This window comes from Rhopalosiphum maidis, chromosome 4 (genome assembly GCF_003676215.2).
Source record: "Rhopalosiphum maidis isolate BTI-1 chromosome 4, ASM367621v3, whole genome shotgun sequence".
NCBI classification, from domain to species: Eukaryota; Metazoa; Arthropoda; class Insecta; order Hemiptera; family Aphididae; genus Rhopalosiphum; species Rhopalosiphum maidis.
Genome location: NC_040880.1, coordinates 38,015,759 through 38,034,012, shown reverse-complemented (window position 1 = coordinate 38,034,012; position 18,254 = coordinate 38,015,759). Strand labels below are relative to the sequence as shown.

General features: G+C 28.3%; 1 protein-coding gene across 1 annotated transcript; it reads left to right on the top strand.

Moving 5' to 3' along the window:
- Nucleotides 1–7,615: 7,615 nt before the first annotated feature.
- LOC113555419 (bifunctional glutamate/proline--tRNA ligase) lies at nucleotides 7,616–18,254 on the top strand. Its single transcript, XM_026959748.1, has 23 exons — nucleotides 7,616–7,782; nucleotides 8,134–8,176; nucleotides 9,439–9,607; nucleotides 10,138–10,264; nucleotides 10,400–10,595; nucleotides 10,660–10,831; nucleotides 11,701–11,952; nucleotides 12,088–12,522; nucleotides 12,582–12,929; nucleotides 12,994–13,105; nucleotides 13,589–13,663; nucleotides 14,216–14,431; nucleotides 14,525–14,740; nucleotides 14,834–15,049; nucleotides 15,143–15,358; nucleotides 15,795–15,908; nucleotides 15,992–16,345; nucleotides 16,416–16,568; nucleotides 16,653–16,770; nucleotides 16,835–17,169; nucleotides 17,258–17,494; nucleotides 17,559–17,893; nucleotides 17,967–18,254. The coding sequence occupies exons 1-23, from the start codon at nucleotides 7,738–7,740 to the stop codon at nucleotides 18,133–18,135; spliced, it is 4,653 nt and encodes a 1,550-aa protein (XP_026815549.1). The 5' UTR covers nucleotides 7,616–7,737; the 3' UTR covers nucleotides 18,136–18,254.

Below are 18,254 nucleotides of genomic sequence, written 5' to 3'. Positions count from 1 at the left end.
ACAGTGAGCTACCTGCTGTAATAAGGCAGACAAATTCCAGCATTCGAATTATTTGGAAGAACTATGGAAAGACCATGACACTCGTAGTTAAATGATCGGCACTAAATTAGCTTATTTTGGAAGTAACACGACTCGCTCCAATTTGCCTTGTTTATTCGCCACTGTGGCATATTTAGTGCGGCTCACAAGTCAATTGCCCCGGGTGCCAATGCCAAATTCTAAGTCCAATAAAGAGAGATCCACAGTATTTGAGGGTACTTAATTATTTTACAATTTAATATATAATAATAAAATATTTGGATTTTTATACGTTGTATCCGAATTATTTTGCGTAGTACCTATATCAATCTGAGTTCTTGTAGCTCAATTAATAATGACAGTCGAGTCGACAATTATAAATTATATTGTAGCTATATAAGATATAACATATTGTAATAATATATAATTTTAATGTTTTATTGTTTTATTTCATATTTTAAAACGTGTCTATCATATTTTATTACCGTTGACTGTCTTAATAAAGTCAGTGTCAAAATATAAAGAACATTTATAAAAAAATTTCTAACAAGTTTTTACCACCGATACTGTGATGCAGACCGGCCGTAACACGTTTGGACACAAAATGACATTTTCACCTGGGATTTTGGAGAACGATTGGGAACACACGTTTAGGTACACTTTTTTTCAGACCCAAAAATTCAATACAACGTTTGAGTACATAGTATTTTTAAAATAATACCACATTTAGGTACACTTTTTTACTTTAAAACTTTAAATTTTATTTTATAGAACTTATTAGCGTTACCTAGGAGACACCGCGAGGAGGTTGGCTCTTAGTAGTCTTCCAAAAACGTTTATTATTTTTTTGTTGATATAATTAATATTTTAATTATTTTATTTTATCATTTTATATTAAAATATTTATCAATATATTTGGTTAATATTATTTTATTTATTTACTTATCTATATTATTTACTTTTTTCCCGACAAAATTCGTAGTTGCGTATACTATACGATATCAATCATAGAATAATCAAAATAATAAAAGTAATTGATATTAATTGGTTTAGAGATAAACTTTATGAGTATACTACTATTGTAGGTCACGTGTTTATAAAGTGTACCCAAACGTGTCTTGTATGTGTGTACCCAGTGACGTAGTTACAGAAGGAACAAAGGGGGCGCTTACCCCCCTCAACCTCCTCTGAAAATTAACTTTTAAACAAAATTTGACAATTTAAAAAACTGTGTATTGAAAAAAATATTTTTTTGATTGATAATGTTGTTGAATTGATAAATATATATATAATTATTATACATATTATTACCACAGTAAATTTTAGTATTTATATAAAAATAATACTTTTTTTTTTTAAATAAAATATGTAAGAAATTCTATAGTATTAATTTCTATATTCTATCATTTATTTTATTATTTTCATTTACTGAAATGAATTACTAATTACTACCTATATAATTGTGTATTTGACTTTATATAATCCATGATTATTATAAACAGGGTTCATTACTTAAACCATTTGCTGGTATGGCAGTGTATGTCATGTTACAACACGTTCGATTATGAAATTTGAACAGAAAATCTATAAACAATAAGTCAAAATGTCTTGAAAGTGAAGTTTGATTTTTTTATAATATAAAGATAATATAATGATTTATTTTTATTTTTTAGTTAGAAACTTTTTCTAATCATTTTGTTTCAATATTTTTTGTAATACCTAATTATATTATTTTTAGCACAGTTACAAATCATGTTTTTTGATTAAATATTTTTGTTCAAATTTAAGTTTTTTAAATGATTATTTGAGTGGTTATAATGATGTTTTTAAGCGCTCATTTTAATGATTTTAAGTCTCAAGCCCTGATTATGAACAATTTTGAAATATTGCCCCCCCCCCCACTAAAATTCCTAGCTACGCCACTGTGTGTACCCAAACGTTCTCTAATTTACCAGGTAAAAACAAAAATATCTTTTATTTTATGTGCCCAAACGTTGTGTCTATTTTTATCCAAACGTGTCGACTTTTGGGTCAATGTGACCAAACGTTCAGCCCCCATGCAGACCAATGGTGTAGCCAATATAGGTCCCAAACGGGTAATTTCCCTCGCCAAATTTTAAAGGGTACTCCTTACCCGATTTACCCGGAACCACTATATTTGTGGACCAACATTACTGTATACTGTATTTTTAATAATGCAAGAAAATGCGGGTCACTTTTGGCAAACCAAAAGTGAAATTGATAACATTTAATAACTAAAATTGTGTAAATACAGAAAAATATTTTGGCGCATAATAAAGTTGATACCAATATAAATTAGTAGGGATAGGTCTACAAATATGTATTTGCCCACAATTAATATTTCACTCGCCACGCCACTAAAGAAGAACACTTATTTGCAGTCAACGAGGTTCACTCCGTCTGCTTTGTATGCTGGAATATTTGACACCAACTTTTATGCTGACTGCGTACTTATTAAATTAAAAAATATACATGAATAATAGTTATTTCATTTATTCAAATATATCATAATATTCATAGGTAGTCAAGTAGACATCATATTTACTCAACTGCAATGTAAATATATTAGTTGTTTCACATCATATTTACTGCATGAACTATATTATATAACTCATTATAATGCCCACGTTATTTATAATTTACTAAACAAGCTTTAACACGTGATATGTATTTGCAATGTTCACTGACAACAATGTTCATACTCACCAAGTCACAGATTGTGACACGTGATAAATTACATTAAAAATACGGTTTATATTTCATCCTCCTTTAAAATATGAAATTATAATAAAAATAACATGCGTGTTCCAACTTCCAACTATTAGTTAAATAATATCAATATTGTAAATAAATTAATAATATAATTCAAATTTAAGTGAAGCGTATACATTTTTCGAGGTATCTCCATACCTCTCCACTCCGCTCAACTAAACTTTAAATACTTATAACTCATAAACTACTCGTCTGAATTTAAATTTGTATGTTTAATTCGGAAAATATTCTGCTTGAGAATGTATAATATTAAAAATGTATGTTGTTACTCAAAAAAGTAAAAACTTAAAAATTATAACGATAAAAATTATAAATATAATACCGTTTTATTTTGAAATAACGAATATTGTTTGATAAAAGAATCGCCCTGTATTTTAACCCACGCCATACCCGTGAATATTCAAGCTTAGTATTGAATACATATGACAATTTTTCACCTATATAATGACTTAACCCGTCGGTAATCGCGTATGAGTGCGGCGCTCACTTGATTTTTTATATTCACCATTATTGGTTTTAATTTAATTCTAATATTGTTGATATCTATTTATACCTTATGTTATCATACCTGGGAATTTTTCTATAAATAATATAACCCAATACAAAGTCTTGTGTTGAAATGACAATGGATTAAAATGGCCGGTCCCGACAAAAGTGAGTGCCGCGCCATATGTACTGTATGTAAATCCCGTCGATCGTGCTCAGAAGCAAATTCAGATTTATAATAAATAACTGTAACGGATATGTGCCTATGTAAAGGAATTTTTTAATGATAAATAATCATAGTGATCCTAATTAATTATTCATACTAGAATTTCCACTTACACTTCGAATAACCACTTTTAATAGTAAAAATAGGAAAAGTGAGCGTGGCGCTCATACGCGACTAATCGTGTTACAAACACTAACGCGCCTTCTGACGGATTAAATGAAAATACATAGAAATACGGCAAGCAACAGGTCTCACCAAAATCCATTCATGTAAAAATTGAGATTTAAAAAATATATATATATTAAAATAATTAATTTTAATTTTTTTTTTTTAATTTTTTCATTTTATACTTCATGAACGTGCAAACTTAATAACTAAGTTATTAATCTCTCATACAATTGCGTAAAATTAAAAATACACGGAAACAGAAATCAAAAATTCTCATATAGGTCCATCAATAATAAAAATAACTTTTTCGAAAAATTTGCTTATGCTTAATATACAGAGTGCGGAAAAACGATAGTGCAATTATTAAAAAAAAGCTATAGAACTTACAGAAATGAAATTTATTTTATTTTATTCGGTAGTTCGGTACATCATACCGTTTTATACATTAAGTTTTGAAAATTACATCAGAAAATTATGACCTCTAGCAGTAATACATTGTTGAAGGCGATTGTTGAAGTTTATGCACATTTTTGCACATATTGACAGGTAAAGCAGCAATTTCCTCCCGAATTCGATTTTTGAGTTCTTCCAATGTATGAAGTCGATGCTTTAAGACATTTTCTTTCAGGTAGCCCCACAGAAAAAGTCACAAATGCTCAAATCGGTCATCAAACTTTAAAAATCGCTTTCAACAATGTATTGCTGTTGGGAGGTCATCATTTTTCTGATGTTATTTTCAAATCTTAATGCATAAAACGGCATGATGTACCGCAGGATAAAATAAACCTCATTTCTGTAAGTTACATGATTTTTTTTTTTTTAATAGCCTTTTAAACTGCACTGTTTGTTTTGCCGCACTAAGTATAGAGCACGCTTTTGTCATGAACATACAAACCTAATTGAAGGTTCCGGTGCAATAACGGGATACATCTATTTTTCAAAATATTCAAGAAATATAAAAAAACTGTATAAAATTGGTAAATTAACCAAAAATTAAAAACGTAGTGTAATTCTTTTTGTCAGAATTAGATACATCACTTAAACAAATTCTCTTTGATTTGAATTTTGTATTCATGATAATATTTATAAAAAACTAAAAAATTATAATAATTACATTTTCAATGGTCGCAATAAAACCAAAATTTGTGTAAAAACGTTGAGCACACAAATGGATCTATACTATTTCAATGGATACGTCCGGATCTCTCAGGTAATTATTGCACCCAACAAAAATTTAAAAATCAGTTTTTATCATTTTTATTTCAATGCTATATTCATAGAACTTATTCGATTTTTGCACCCGTCGATAGAGATCTGTTTTCTGAATATTTCTATATCAAAAAAAGATTTTTGAAAAATATGGCTGTATTCGGTTATTGCACTGAGGTCTTCAATTTTGAAATTCACACGTCTCTCTTCCGTACATTTATGATAACATCGGACGGCTAGAAATACGTATTTTCAGCTGTATATCCTAATGAAAATCAAGATTTTAGAAAAATTGTCGACGTATATATAATATACGCGAATTTGTAAGCTTAATTTTGAAACCCTCGTGACAATTTTTCCTACATAAAGTTAAAAATTTATAGAAACAGTTAGCAATAGATATCAGCATCAACAGCTTCCAACGATAGTAAAAAATAAGTTATTTGAAGTATATTTTTTGAGTATAAAGTATGTCATTCTCGTGACCACGCCAGTCTAGTTTTTAAATTTGTATCTAAGTCACTTTTTTCCCCGCTAAACCTAAATCACGCTAATTGGTCAGAAATAATATTGATCAAAAAATTGTATTACGTGACAACGATCATTCAGTTATATCTAACTCACTCGAAACCATTTTCCTATTTTGTAAACTAAATTGAGTCTAACAAGGCAGGTTGGATTAGCAAGAACAACTCCGGCTCTGGCGGATTAGCAGCGACGGCGGCGCCTTGAACACACGCGGTATTCGAATTTTTTGCACTTTTTTCAATTTTTTCTTTGATATCTGATTTTCTTGTTATTTCATTGTAATTATCACAGTCAATGCATATTTATTCAACTATTAGAGGGAATTTAATTTTTATTAACTAATATTAATAATTATTATTTTATTTTACACTGCTTTGAAAAGTATAATGAGTTTTATGCAAAATTATTAATATCTTTCAAGTTCAAGGCCAAAAAATACAATACATGTACAACATAATGTGATAAATTTAATTAATGTATTGTGGACTACATACATGCAGTATCCCGTAAGAATTTACCCATTACGATATCTTCTGAAATAATGGAGATATCATAGTTCTGGGTTTTTTATAAGATTTAAATGGACAAAAACTATAAATATTTCGAGTGATATATACTTTAACGGGTGTTTATATAGGCAATTTATATACTATTTGATTAAAGATTGAGTTTATACAACATTTTGATTTCATTTACTACGTGCACATTGTCCGCCGTTCGACGCAACCATAGGATTGCCTACATGAGAGGTTTAGTTATATAGGTATAAAGCATTTTGAAATTATAGTAGTAAGTAAATAAATCAGATTTCATTAATTGCGCCCACATAGTTCTACCTGGGTGATTTAGTTGCGTTTAAATCGATTTTCCCCGATTATAACTGATAACTTGACTGCAGTGTTAACATTTCGTTCGACCTAAACTTTTTTTCCTAAAATATAACATCAGACTTTCGACGTAGGATGTATGATAATCCATCGTAGGTGGATTGCTCAGCCAAGTATCGATTTACACTGACTAGTTGATAGCTAGGCACTTAATCACCATTTTTGGTATGCGTTTATTCTTTTTGGATTCAAAAAAGCATCTGGCAAGCGTCGGGACAAACTTTTACACCGTATGATAACTGCTACACTCACAATAAACATGACAATCGCACGGAAAAAAATGAAGGTTTAACCCAACTATTGAAATGGTTATTTCAATCGTATTTTCAGGTTAACATAGGGGCAATCTATAAGTTATAAATACTAAATTGGTTTAGTTAAATATACCATGGCATTTTATAAAAGTCTTCTGAGACCCACGTTTGGATCTCATGGCAGTCAAGTTGTTAAAAATATTTAGCTGTTTCAACTTTATGTTTAGTTACAAGTTTACAACTTCAATAAAACTATTTCATTGTAGGAATTAAAGTTTAATTATTAAACAATGTAGTTATGTTTACTATTTCATAGGATTGCTTTACTAAATACCTAGGTATCATAGATATTTCAACCAATATATTAGATTAGAATTAAAGTCGCGACTTTGTTATATTTTTTAGTGATCGATTTCTAAACACCCAAATACCCAATCACCATTCCCTACCGAATTTCTGGTGAAACAATTTTCAGTTCCAACTCGAAAGCGGCTTCCAAACACCCAGAAGGCCAGAATCGACTAGGTAGTGCACATAATAAATGACGACAGACGAAAATGGGGTGCCTATTATTTTTTTCAGGGGGAGGGGGGTGAAAATTGATTACATTTTATATTTATATTTATAAATATATGTCAAATTATAAAATTAAATCAAACTTTCTGTTCTTATTTGCTAATTCATCAAACCCCTAACCCCCCTCCCACCTTTAAACAAGTCAGTGAATGATGAACTTCAAAAGGATATAGATAAATGATATGATATGAAATAACTATTTAAGCCTACTACTTAAGTACAATCTAGTCCAACCGTCATATTTTGATTGTACTAAAAATGATTGCATCTCACTTAAATATTAATACGATCATTCCGATACATAAAAATTGGTGAGAGACATGAACCAAATTTGTTACAACACTATCGAATATTTCGATAGTACCATTCGCAGCTGCTTTGTCACACAACATCACACACGAGTATACCTACGTCGTGTGTGTGTGCGTCGACGCGTCGTTGTTATCAGTAATACCTAACACGCTGTAATCGCCATTCAGTAATCATTATTTTCAATTTTGCTTTCACTTCGCAATTGTTGAGTTTTAGACTCATTTCCTTTTTGTGGCACTCTCTTTACTTGGGATTTTTCGTTAACGTTAGTCAATTAAAGATGAGTACCGCTCCCGAAAATGATCTGTCCAGTCTGGAGCAGCAGGTAAGACGATCAACATTTAATAATATACAGTTAACAGTTCAAATAATTACTTATATTCTCGATAAAATGGTATTATGTTTGCGTATAGACAATGTAAGTAGATATATGTATACGATTCGACGCTAATTTTTGATCAAATTTTGTAATACCCCGAACTGTGATAAAATCTCAATGTTATGTGTATCGCCGAATCAGTATTAAAATAATAGTTACCGATTGATATCTTATTGTTTTGTCAGTTAGAAATATATCATCCATGTTCTTATTAAATCAGTATGACAAATCAAAAACTAATATTATTATTTATAATTTATTTGTTTTTTTTTTTTTTTTTTTTTTAATTTGTTTTAGTTGGCTACTCCAGATTTGCAAAATATGAATGCAAATAAACAAGGTAATTTTTAGTCTTTAATGCAGTTATTTTAACATATGTTAGACATATTCATTTAAATAATTTATTGAGCTACAATACTGTAGATTTGACATTTATTTGTGTTTACATAAATACAAATATTTTAAACAAATTATTCTAGTGAAAAATGAACTATGATATGGTCCAAAAAATATTTTCGTCTCATATTCCTCGTCAAATAATTTCTTTACAGCTTGAATTTCCTAGAAACTAATTTATTTTAGAGTGGACTGAGGAATGTTTAAATTTTACAATGATGTATGTATTTTTTTGTGATTGGAGATTTGTTTTGAGGCAGTAAAAATGCTTTGATTTTCAACTTCAACAACTTTTCTGGTAGAAAAATAAATGTAGTTATTACTGGGGAAGGGGATCAAAAGTAAAAATCCCTAATATTTTTCTTAATAATTGGGGTAAATTAAAGAAAAATAGGAATTTTTACTCAAATTCAATATTATTATTAAAATAAATAATACAATAATAAAATAATATTGTTGTGTTAAAATTATTAATAAAATTTATCATGAAATAAACTCAGTGATAAAGGTTGATAAATCGTTTCCAATTAGAATCATTTTTCATATACAATGATAATACCTATTATTGAGTTCAAATTTAACACACTCCATAACATATATATAATAATAGCAAACTACTCGACATCTAATATATAGCAGAGCGGTACATATTTACCTATCATTTTTTTGTCGTTTATATCTACTATATGTCCATTGAAGTAAATGAATTTCTTATAATGCCTAACCTATTTATAACATTTGTAATTGTATTTGACTAATGTTAATTGTATGTATTATTAGTTAACTTTTTTTTTTTAATAATTAATAGAAAGTTAGTTTAATATAAATTAGTTTTATTGTCAACTAAATTTATTTCATATATTTTTAGTTAAAAAAATGTTATATTTGTATAAATTTACTTATTTTGGGGTTATCATAAAAATTTATTGACAGATTTTAATAATAATAACACACCTTTATTTAAGTTCTAATTACATATATTATAATTACCGATTGTATTCTAATAATTTGTTCATTTTATTTTGCCTACTTATATCTTAACTTTAAAAAATCAATGTATATTGCATCTAATGCATCTATTAAATATTAAGTATTTAAATTTTTTCAATTATTAATAAGTTTTTACTTTTTAAGTTTGTATAAGTTATATTAATGGTATTATTATTATTATTATTATTATTTTTTATTTTATTGGTCCATGCATAGGTTTTACTCCTATCCTTAAAAATAAGAAAACAGGCTCTAAAAAAAATGAAAAAGCATCAAAACCGCAAAAGTCTGTTGAAGACAATAGCAAGCAACAAGGAAAGTTTGTCGAATTACCAGGAGCTGAAATAGGAAAAGTTGTTGTTAGATTTCCTCCTGAAGCAAGTGGGTTAGTGCTAATGTGTTTTATACATTTTTTAACATTTATAGTAACAAATTACCTTAAGGAGATTGGGAATAGTGATTTTTTGTCTTTGTGTTACACGTGGAACATAAGAAAATTAACATACGCGCCTGACAAAAATTAAGGTACTTCTAATCGTTTGATTTAAAATATGTAAAAATGATTGAATTGGTATACAAGTTTACTTTGCATCGGTCAAAGTATATTTTTAATATATTTAATAATAAAAATTGACAAATTTATAAGATTTAAAATATTTATTTTAAATAATAAAATAATTGGAAAAGTGCTTATACCGATGCAAAGTAAACTTGTATACCAATTAAAACATCTATACATATTTTAAATCGAACAACTAGAAGTATCTTAATTATTGTCAGGCGTATAGCTATGTTCCACATTTGTTAGACAAAGACAGAAGTTACCGCTTCCAATCCCCTTAAGAATTTAAAATGAAAAAGTGTATTGTTTTTATGCATTATGGTTAATTGAATGTTATAAATAATTTTTTTCAGATATTTGCATATTGGTCATGCAAAAGCTGCTCTATTAAATCAACACTATCAATTGGCTTTTAATGGTCGCCTAATAATGCGTTTTGATGATACAAATCCAGCAAAAGAGAAAGAAGATTTTGAGAAGGTAAAAATATATATGTTCATCTTATTTTTACTAATTATTCTGGTTTGTTTTTATCTATTTTATGACAAATATTAAAAATCATATTATACTGAATTATGAGGAATAATTTGGTCATACTTATTTTATTTTGTTAAGGTTATATTAGAAGACGTTGAAATGTTAAAAATTAAACCTGACACTTTTACATATACTTCTGATCATTTTGATAAAATGTTAGATATATGTGAGAATGGAATGTTAAAAGAAGGTTTAGCTTATGTGGATGATACTGATGGAGATAAAATTCGTTTGGAACGTGAACAACGGATTGATTCAATAAATAGAAACAACTGTAAGTATTATGATTTAAATATTATACTTAAAAAATACAGATTATTTATTTACTTACATTTCAGCAATCGAGAAGAACTTAGAGTTATGGAAACAAATGGTCTTAGGAACAGAAATTGGTCAAAAGTGTTGTGTTCGTGCTAAAATTGATATGCAATCGGCAAATGGATGTATGCGTGATCCAACAATATATCGTTGTAAACCTGAACACCATCCTAGAACTGGTGATAAGTATAAGTAAGGACTTAAAAACAAATTTAGGGCGAGTAATTTATGAGTTATACGTATTTAAAGTTTAGACAAGCGGAGTAGTAGACAAATATTTTGCGGGGTAACCCCATACCACTCCACTCCGTGCATCAAAACTTGAAATACTTATAACTCATAAACTACTCGCCCTGAATTCGATTTTTATGTATGAAAATACTCAAAAAAATATTCTGCTTTTCTCTGAAATTATAACTTTATGTTGTCATTCAAAAAAGTAAAACTTAAAATAATATAAGGATAAAAAATATTTTTAATAAAAACGTTTTTGTAACAAATTGAAGCTATGTAAAAAAATATTTTCGAAAACATAAATATTTTTTGAAATAATGAGTGTTTCATGATTAAAGAATCATCCTGTTTATATTACTCCTAGTAGTTTATATTTAAATTTTGAATCTGTTGTTATATTCCATTCTGTATCAAATTCACATAACAGATTATACACATCATTAAAATTTACGATGATAACTTTCAATATATAGGCCTATGTATTTATAGTGTAAATCGTTCAATATTGTTAGAAACTAAATATTTAGGTAAGAATATACAGAAATATGAACTGACATGAAATGGAAAGTAATGAAAAAAGTGATTTGTATAATAAAATAATGATATACATCCAAGAAGATATAATTTCTACTACTTATTCTATTTATAATGTAGATTAATTTTATAGATTTGCTTTTGATATAAATAACTCTCATCCTCTACACAAGTTTGTCTCAATGAGGCCCCGTAATCTCAAAAAAGGTTTCAATAAAATTAAAAATTAATTTAGTTTATTAGGTAGTTATGTTTTATTTATTTAATTTTCAAACCATTTGAATTTATTTTAGAGTATATCCAACTTACGACTTCGCTTGTCCTATTGTGGATAGTTTAGAAGGTGTTACTCATTGTTTACGTACCACAGAGTATACTGATCGTGATGCGCAATATTATTGGTTTTGTGATGCATTAAAACTCGGAACCCGCAACAATGAAACCCGACCTTATGTGTGGTCATATTCGAGATTAAATATGACCAATACTGTTCTGTCAAAAAGAAAATTAACTTGGTTTGTTGAACAAGGTCACGTAGATGGATGGTTAGTAAAATTGACAATTTATGTACTTTAATAATTACATAGTATTTAATTAATTGTAACTTATAAAGTTTACAAGTTGAAATTACTGGTGTGTTCTTCATTTTGTTACAATTTATAATGAAATGTTTTTTTAAGGGATGATCCACGCATGCCAACTGTTCGTGGTGTATTAAGGAGAGGTATGCAGGTGGAAGCATTAAAACAATTCATAGTGGCCCAAGGATCTTCCAGAACTGTTACAGCCATGCAATGGGATAAAATTTGGTCATTGAACCGTAGTATCATTGATTTAATAGCACCAAGGCATACTGCTTTATTGTTATCCAATTCAAATAAAGAAAATACTGTAATATCTTATCCGCCAGTTGAAGTTGTGGTAGAAAATGTTGAAAAACCATATAAAATTGACAATGTCCTTAAACATCCTAAAAATTCCCAACTAGGATTAAAAAATTGTGTTTGGGCTGCACCTAAAATTCTTATAGATTATAGTGATGCAGAGTTATTAGAAGTTGGACGTCGAGCCACATTTATTAACTGGGGCAATCTTTTAATAAATCGTATTGAAAGGTAATTCTTATATTGATATAAAAGCATAATTTCTCGCTCATAGATTATCATTTCTTTAGGAATCAAGATAATAATAAAATAGAGAAAATTTATGCAGTTACTAACCTTGAAAACACAGATTTTAAATCTACACTTAAAGTTACTTGGCTACCAAGTACTGATTATTCAGAATCTGAAGAAGTTTTGCCTATTCTTGTACCAGTTGTTTGTGTTTATTTTGATCATTTAATCAGTAAAGCAGTTTTAGCCAAAGATGATGATTTCAAGCAATATTTAAATACAGAAAATAGTCGTTGGGAATTGCAAATGTTAGGTGATTCAGAGTTGAAAGATTTAAAAAAAGGAGACGTGATTCAATTACAACGTAGAGGTTACTTTATATGTGATTCAACGTACCAACAATTCAGGTAAGTTTTAGTTTAGAAAATGGTATGGCTAAAATGTTTATTATAAACAAACAATTTTTTGAAGTATTCACACGGGGAAGCAAACACCATTAGTGTTATTTAATATACCTGATGGTCACACAAAAACAGTTCCAATAACTACTGTTCCTGTAGCAATTGCCCAAAGTGATGCCAAGGTAATAAAAACAAAATTAATCTATATTGACATAAATAACGGTTTATAAAACATGGTTAATATTTTAAATATTGTTTTTGATTTACGTGCTGGATTTTTGTTATTATACTCGTAATCTGAGCTTTTTTTTTTTTTGTTTTTCAAGATTTATATTTTGTCATATAAATTTACAAATCTTTATTTATTTGTACAATATATGTTATATATTTAAATTTATTTTATAAATTTTATTTTTATTTTGTTGTGGGTTTTACTAGGAGCTTGGAAAACATTGTTAAGTTGCTAAAATGAGTAAAATGTATTAAATAAAACACATTTAATGCGGTTTTAATGACCAAGCTCAACTTATAAATTTTTTTAATGTGATATACAATAATATTTCACAAATGTCTGGTTTAAGTTTTTTATAAAATATTCTTTCTTGATTAAAAATAAATTAGTAAAACCATTTTATAAAATTATTGTAATTTTGTTTTTATTACAGAAAAATACAAATAATAATGTCGACACTTTAATCATTCAAATAAATGATCAAGCTAAAAAAGTCCATTGTATGAAGGTATGATGAATAATTTTATTTTAAATAATTAAATTGTCTGCAGGATAACTAAAATGAATTATAAATCTTATAATAACCATATTCTGTAATTTATTTATACTCATGAGTAGTGCAAGGACCTATTGTACTATAAAAATTATGTACTGAAATTATCAGATTTACCAAATTATTATTAGATCATGGCAACATGATAAAAAAATATTAAATAAAAATAAACTACATAGGTTTGATACATTTTATGGTGGACTATTTAGTAATCTATACTACCACTAGAACTATTGTGATAAATTAAATATTTCATTTTTATTACAAATTAACAATAATCAAATATTTATTAATTTACAAAAAAAAATGTATATATACCTTAAAAATGTTGAGTATTTAATCACAAATGTTGTGAATTGTATTTTTATATTTTATACATACAATAAAATTAACCTGAAAAATTATGAAATTTCAGAGAAATCTTTGCTCTACACATAAATTAAATTTGAAAATATTAATAGTTTAAATTCTTAAAAATATTTTAATGATACATATTTCAAACTATAGGCAGACTTAGATGAAGCTGAAAAAGTGTTACTTGCTTTGAAAGCTGAGTACAAAACTATCACAGGGAATGATTTCCCTGCCAAGGGTATTCCAACACCAAAGCAACCTAATACATCCAATTCTGAACCAAGTAAACCTTCAGCAGATGCCATTGTGATAAAAATTAACGAACAAGGAGATAAAGTGCGATCATTGAAAAGTAGTAATGCTCCTAAAGTATGTAATATTTTTTAACTATTCCTTACCTTAAAAAGCATTTTTCCTTAGGATTATTTTTTTTACAATGTATTTTTATTTTTATAAATTTAGGCTGATGTTGGGGAAGCTGTCAAAGTATTACTTGCTTTGAAAGCTGAGTACAAAACTATCACAGGGGATGATTTCCCTGCCAAGGGTATTCCAACACCAAAGCAACCTAATACATCCAATTCTGAACCAAGTAAACCTTCAGCAGATGCCATTGTGATAAAAATTAACGAACAAGGAGATAAAGTGCGATCATTGAAAAGTAGTAATGCTCCTAAAGTATGTAATATTTTTTAAATATTCCTTACCTTAAAAAGCATTTTTCCTTAGGATTATTTTTTTTACAATGTATTTTTATTTTTATAAATTTAGGCTGATGTTGGGGAAGCTGTCAAAGTATTACTTGCTTTGAAAGCTGAGTACAAAACTATCACAGGGAATGATTTCCCTGCCAAGGGTATTCCAACACCAAAGCAACCTAATACATCCAATTCTGAACCAAGTAAACCTTCAGCAGATGCCATTGTGATAAAAATTAACGAACAAGGAGATAAAGTGCGATCATTGAAAAGTAGTAATGCTCCTAAAGTATGTAATATTTTTTAACTATTCCTTACCTTAAAAAGCATTTTTCCTTAGGATTATTTTTTTTACAATGTATTTTTATTTTTATAAATTTAGGCTGATGTTGGGGAAGCTGTCAAAGTATTACTTGCTTTGAAAGCTGAGTACAAAACTATCACAGGAGATGATTTCCCTGCCAAGGGTATTCCAACACCAAAGCAACCTAATACATCCAATTCTGAACCAAGTAAACCTTCAGCAGATGCCATTGTGATAAAAATTAACGAACAAGGAGATAAAGTGCGATCAATGAAAAGTAGTAATGCTTCTAAAGTATGTATTTAATTTATGGATGTAATAAAATAAAAAAGTTAATATTTATTAACAATGATTCAAACTCAGATATTAAGTCACTTTGGAGAATTAAATATTATTTAATATTACTTTATATAAGTAAGTAATGAAAATGATAAAAAAGATAAAAATTGTATACAATAATTATACTATTTTATAATGTTATAGTTAAAGGGTATCGTTTTGGTTATAAATTATAACTATTTTATAATAAATCTAAAATGATCATTAAATAAAATATAGTTAATACCTAGCAAATATATTAAAATTCAATAGAAATAGTAAATAAATTAAAATTGAATAATATGACAGAACTTAATTTTATTTTAATTAGTTCAGTATGATTAATATAAAATGTCAAAAAATCAAAATCTATAAGTGTATATTAAATTTATATATATATTTTTTTTTGTAGACTGATATTGAAGAACAAGTAAAAGTTCTATTAACTTTAAAAAATGATTATAAATCAATGACTGGTAAAGATTATCAACCTCCAACTAATACTGGCAGATCATCAATTACATCAGTCAGTACATTTAAAATAGAAAAGCGTAATTTTTTAATTATCTTAATATTTATTATTTGAACATGAAAAATTAAATGTTTTAGGATAAAAAAGCAAAGAAAAAAGACAATATTGCTGTGACCACTTCTAAAACAGTTGATAATACAAACACCAAAAAAGTAACTAAATTAGGATTAGAAGTACCAAAAGTGTCAGAAAATCTTGGAGAATGGTATTCTCAAGTGTTAGTTAAAGGTGAAATGATTGAATATTATGACGTAAGTGGATGTTACGTGCTAAGGCCTTGGGCTTACAGAATATGGGAATTAATACAAGAATGGTTTGATGCTCGGATTAAAAGTAAACCTCTTAATGTGCGCAATTGCTACTTTCCAATGTTTGTATCACAAGGTGCATTAGAAAGAGAAAAAGAACATATTGCAGATTTTGCACCAGAGGTAAAATTCCAATATTATAAAATAAAATATAATTTTTACTAATTTAATGAAATTAATAATGTCTTAACAGGTAGCTTGGGTTACCAAATCTGGTGAAACAGATTTAGCTGAGCCTATTGCTATAAGACCAACCAGCGAAACAGGAATGTATCCAGCTTTTGCCAAATGGATTCAGTCTTATAGAGACTTGCCTTTGAAACTCAATCAATGGAATAGTGTTGTGGTATGTTATATTTTTTTTGTCGTTCTTTTATAAAATGAAAAATTCCTTAACAGGAGACATATTTAATTTATTTATTTACTTCAGAGATGGGAATTCAAACACCCTCAACCCTTCTTGAGAACTAGAGAGTTTTTGTGGCAAGAAGGTCATAATGCATATGCAACTAGAGAAGAAGCAGAACGTGATGTATTAATAACATTAAGTTAGTTAAAAATTATTAAGTAATTTTATTAAGTTGACTGATTACTAATTTGTGGTATTTTTAGGTTATTATGAATATGTCTATAAGAATATGCTGGCAGTACCAGTTATAAAAGGTAAAAAAACTGAAAAAGAAAAGTTTGCTGGAGGAGTATTTACTACTACTTGTGAAGCATATGTAGCATCCAGCGGTCGAGCAATCCAGGGCGCCACTTCACATTATCTGGGTACCAATTTTGCACATATGTTTGATGTTCATTTTGAACATCCAGATACACATGAAAAAACATTTGTTCATCAGATTTCATTTGGAATGACCACTAGAACAATTGGTGTTATGGTAATGGTTCATGGTGATGATCGTGGGCTTGTTTTACCTCCACGCATAGCATCTATTCAGGTAAATATAAATTTTTCCAAAATTTGTCATTACTTTAAAGTTACCTTTTGGTTACTTCTTTATTAAATAATTTAAAATTTAAATATAGGTTATTATAGTACCATGTGGTGTTGGCGCTAGCACAGCAAACAAAGTCAAAGAGAACTTGACTAAAACCTGTTTAGATGTATGTAACCGTTTAAAAGGAGATAGTTTAATAGAAAATAACGATGAAAATGACAATAGTGTTGCCCAACATCGTAAGTCTACAACAATAATTAGGGCAGATACAGATTTGCGGGATAATTATTCACCTGGATGGAAATTCAACCATTGGGAATTAAAGGTATTTATTTATTTTCAAATTGTGTGTGATTTAAAAAAGGTAATATCATAAAATTGTATTTTAGGGAGTTCCATTGAGGTTAGAAATTGGACCAAAAGACTTGGATAAAAACCAAATGGTAGCTGTACGGCGGGATAATGGAGAGAAACTAACTATTCCCTTAGAGGGATGTTTAAAAGATAATGGTGGAAATGACAAGATGGTTGTAAGAATAACTGAATTATTGAATCAAATACAGCAAGATATGTATGCTAAAGCAGAAAAAGAAATGAAAGAAAACATTGTGATATGTCGTAAATGGTCCGAATGTGCTGCACATTTAGCAGCAAAACGTTTATTATTGATACCGTTTTGTGGACGCCCTAACTGCGAGGATAACATCAAACGAGATACCACATTGTATGCAAATATAGTACAAACATTATTTTAAAATTAACTATAATTTAATATTTTTGTATTAATGATTTCATAGGGATGATGGTACTGCAGAAGTTGGAGCTTCGACAATGGGAGCAAAGTCATTATGTGTGCCATTTGAACAACCTAAGGGAGATGAACAATTAAAGTCCACCGATCAATGTATACATCCAGAATGTGGACAAACAGCTGGGTCATTTACTCTGTTTGGACGCAGTTATTAAAATGAAATGTTCATTAATTTATTAAATGAAACTATAATGTGCATTTTGTTTAAACTTTTATGTAAAAGTTACAACTGTTTTCGACGATCATGAATTAATACAATACCATTATTTACAAA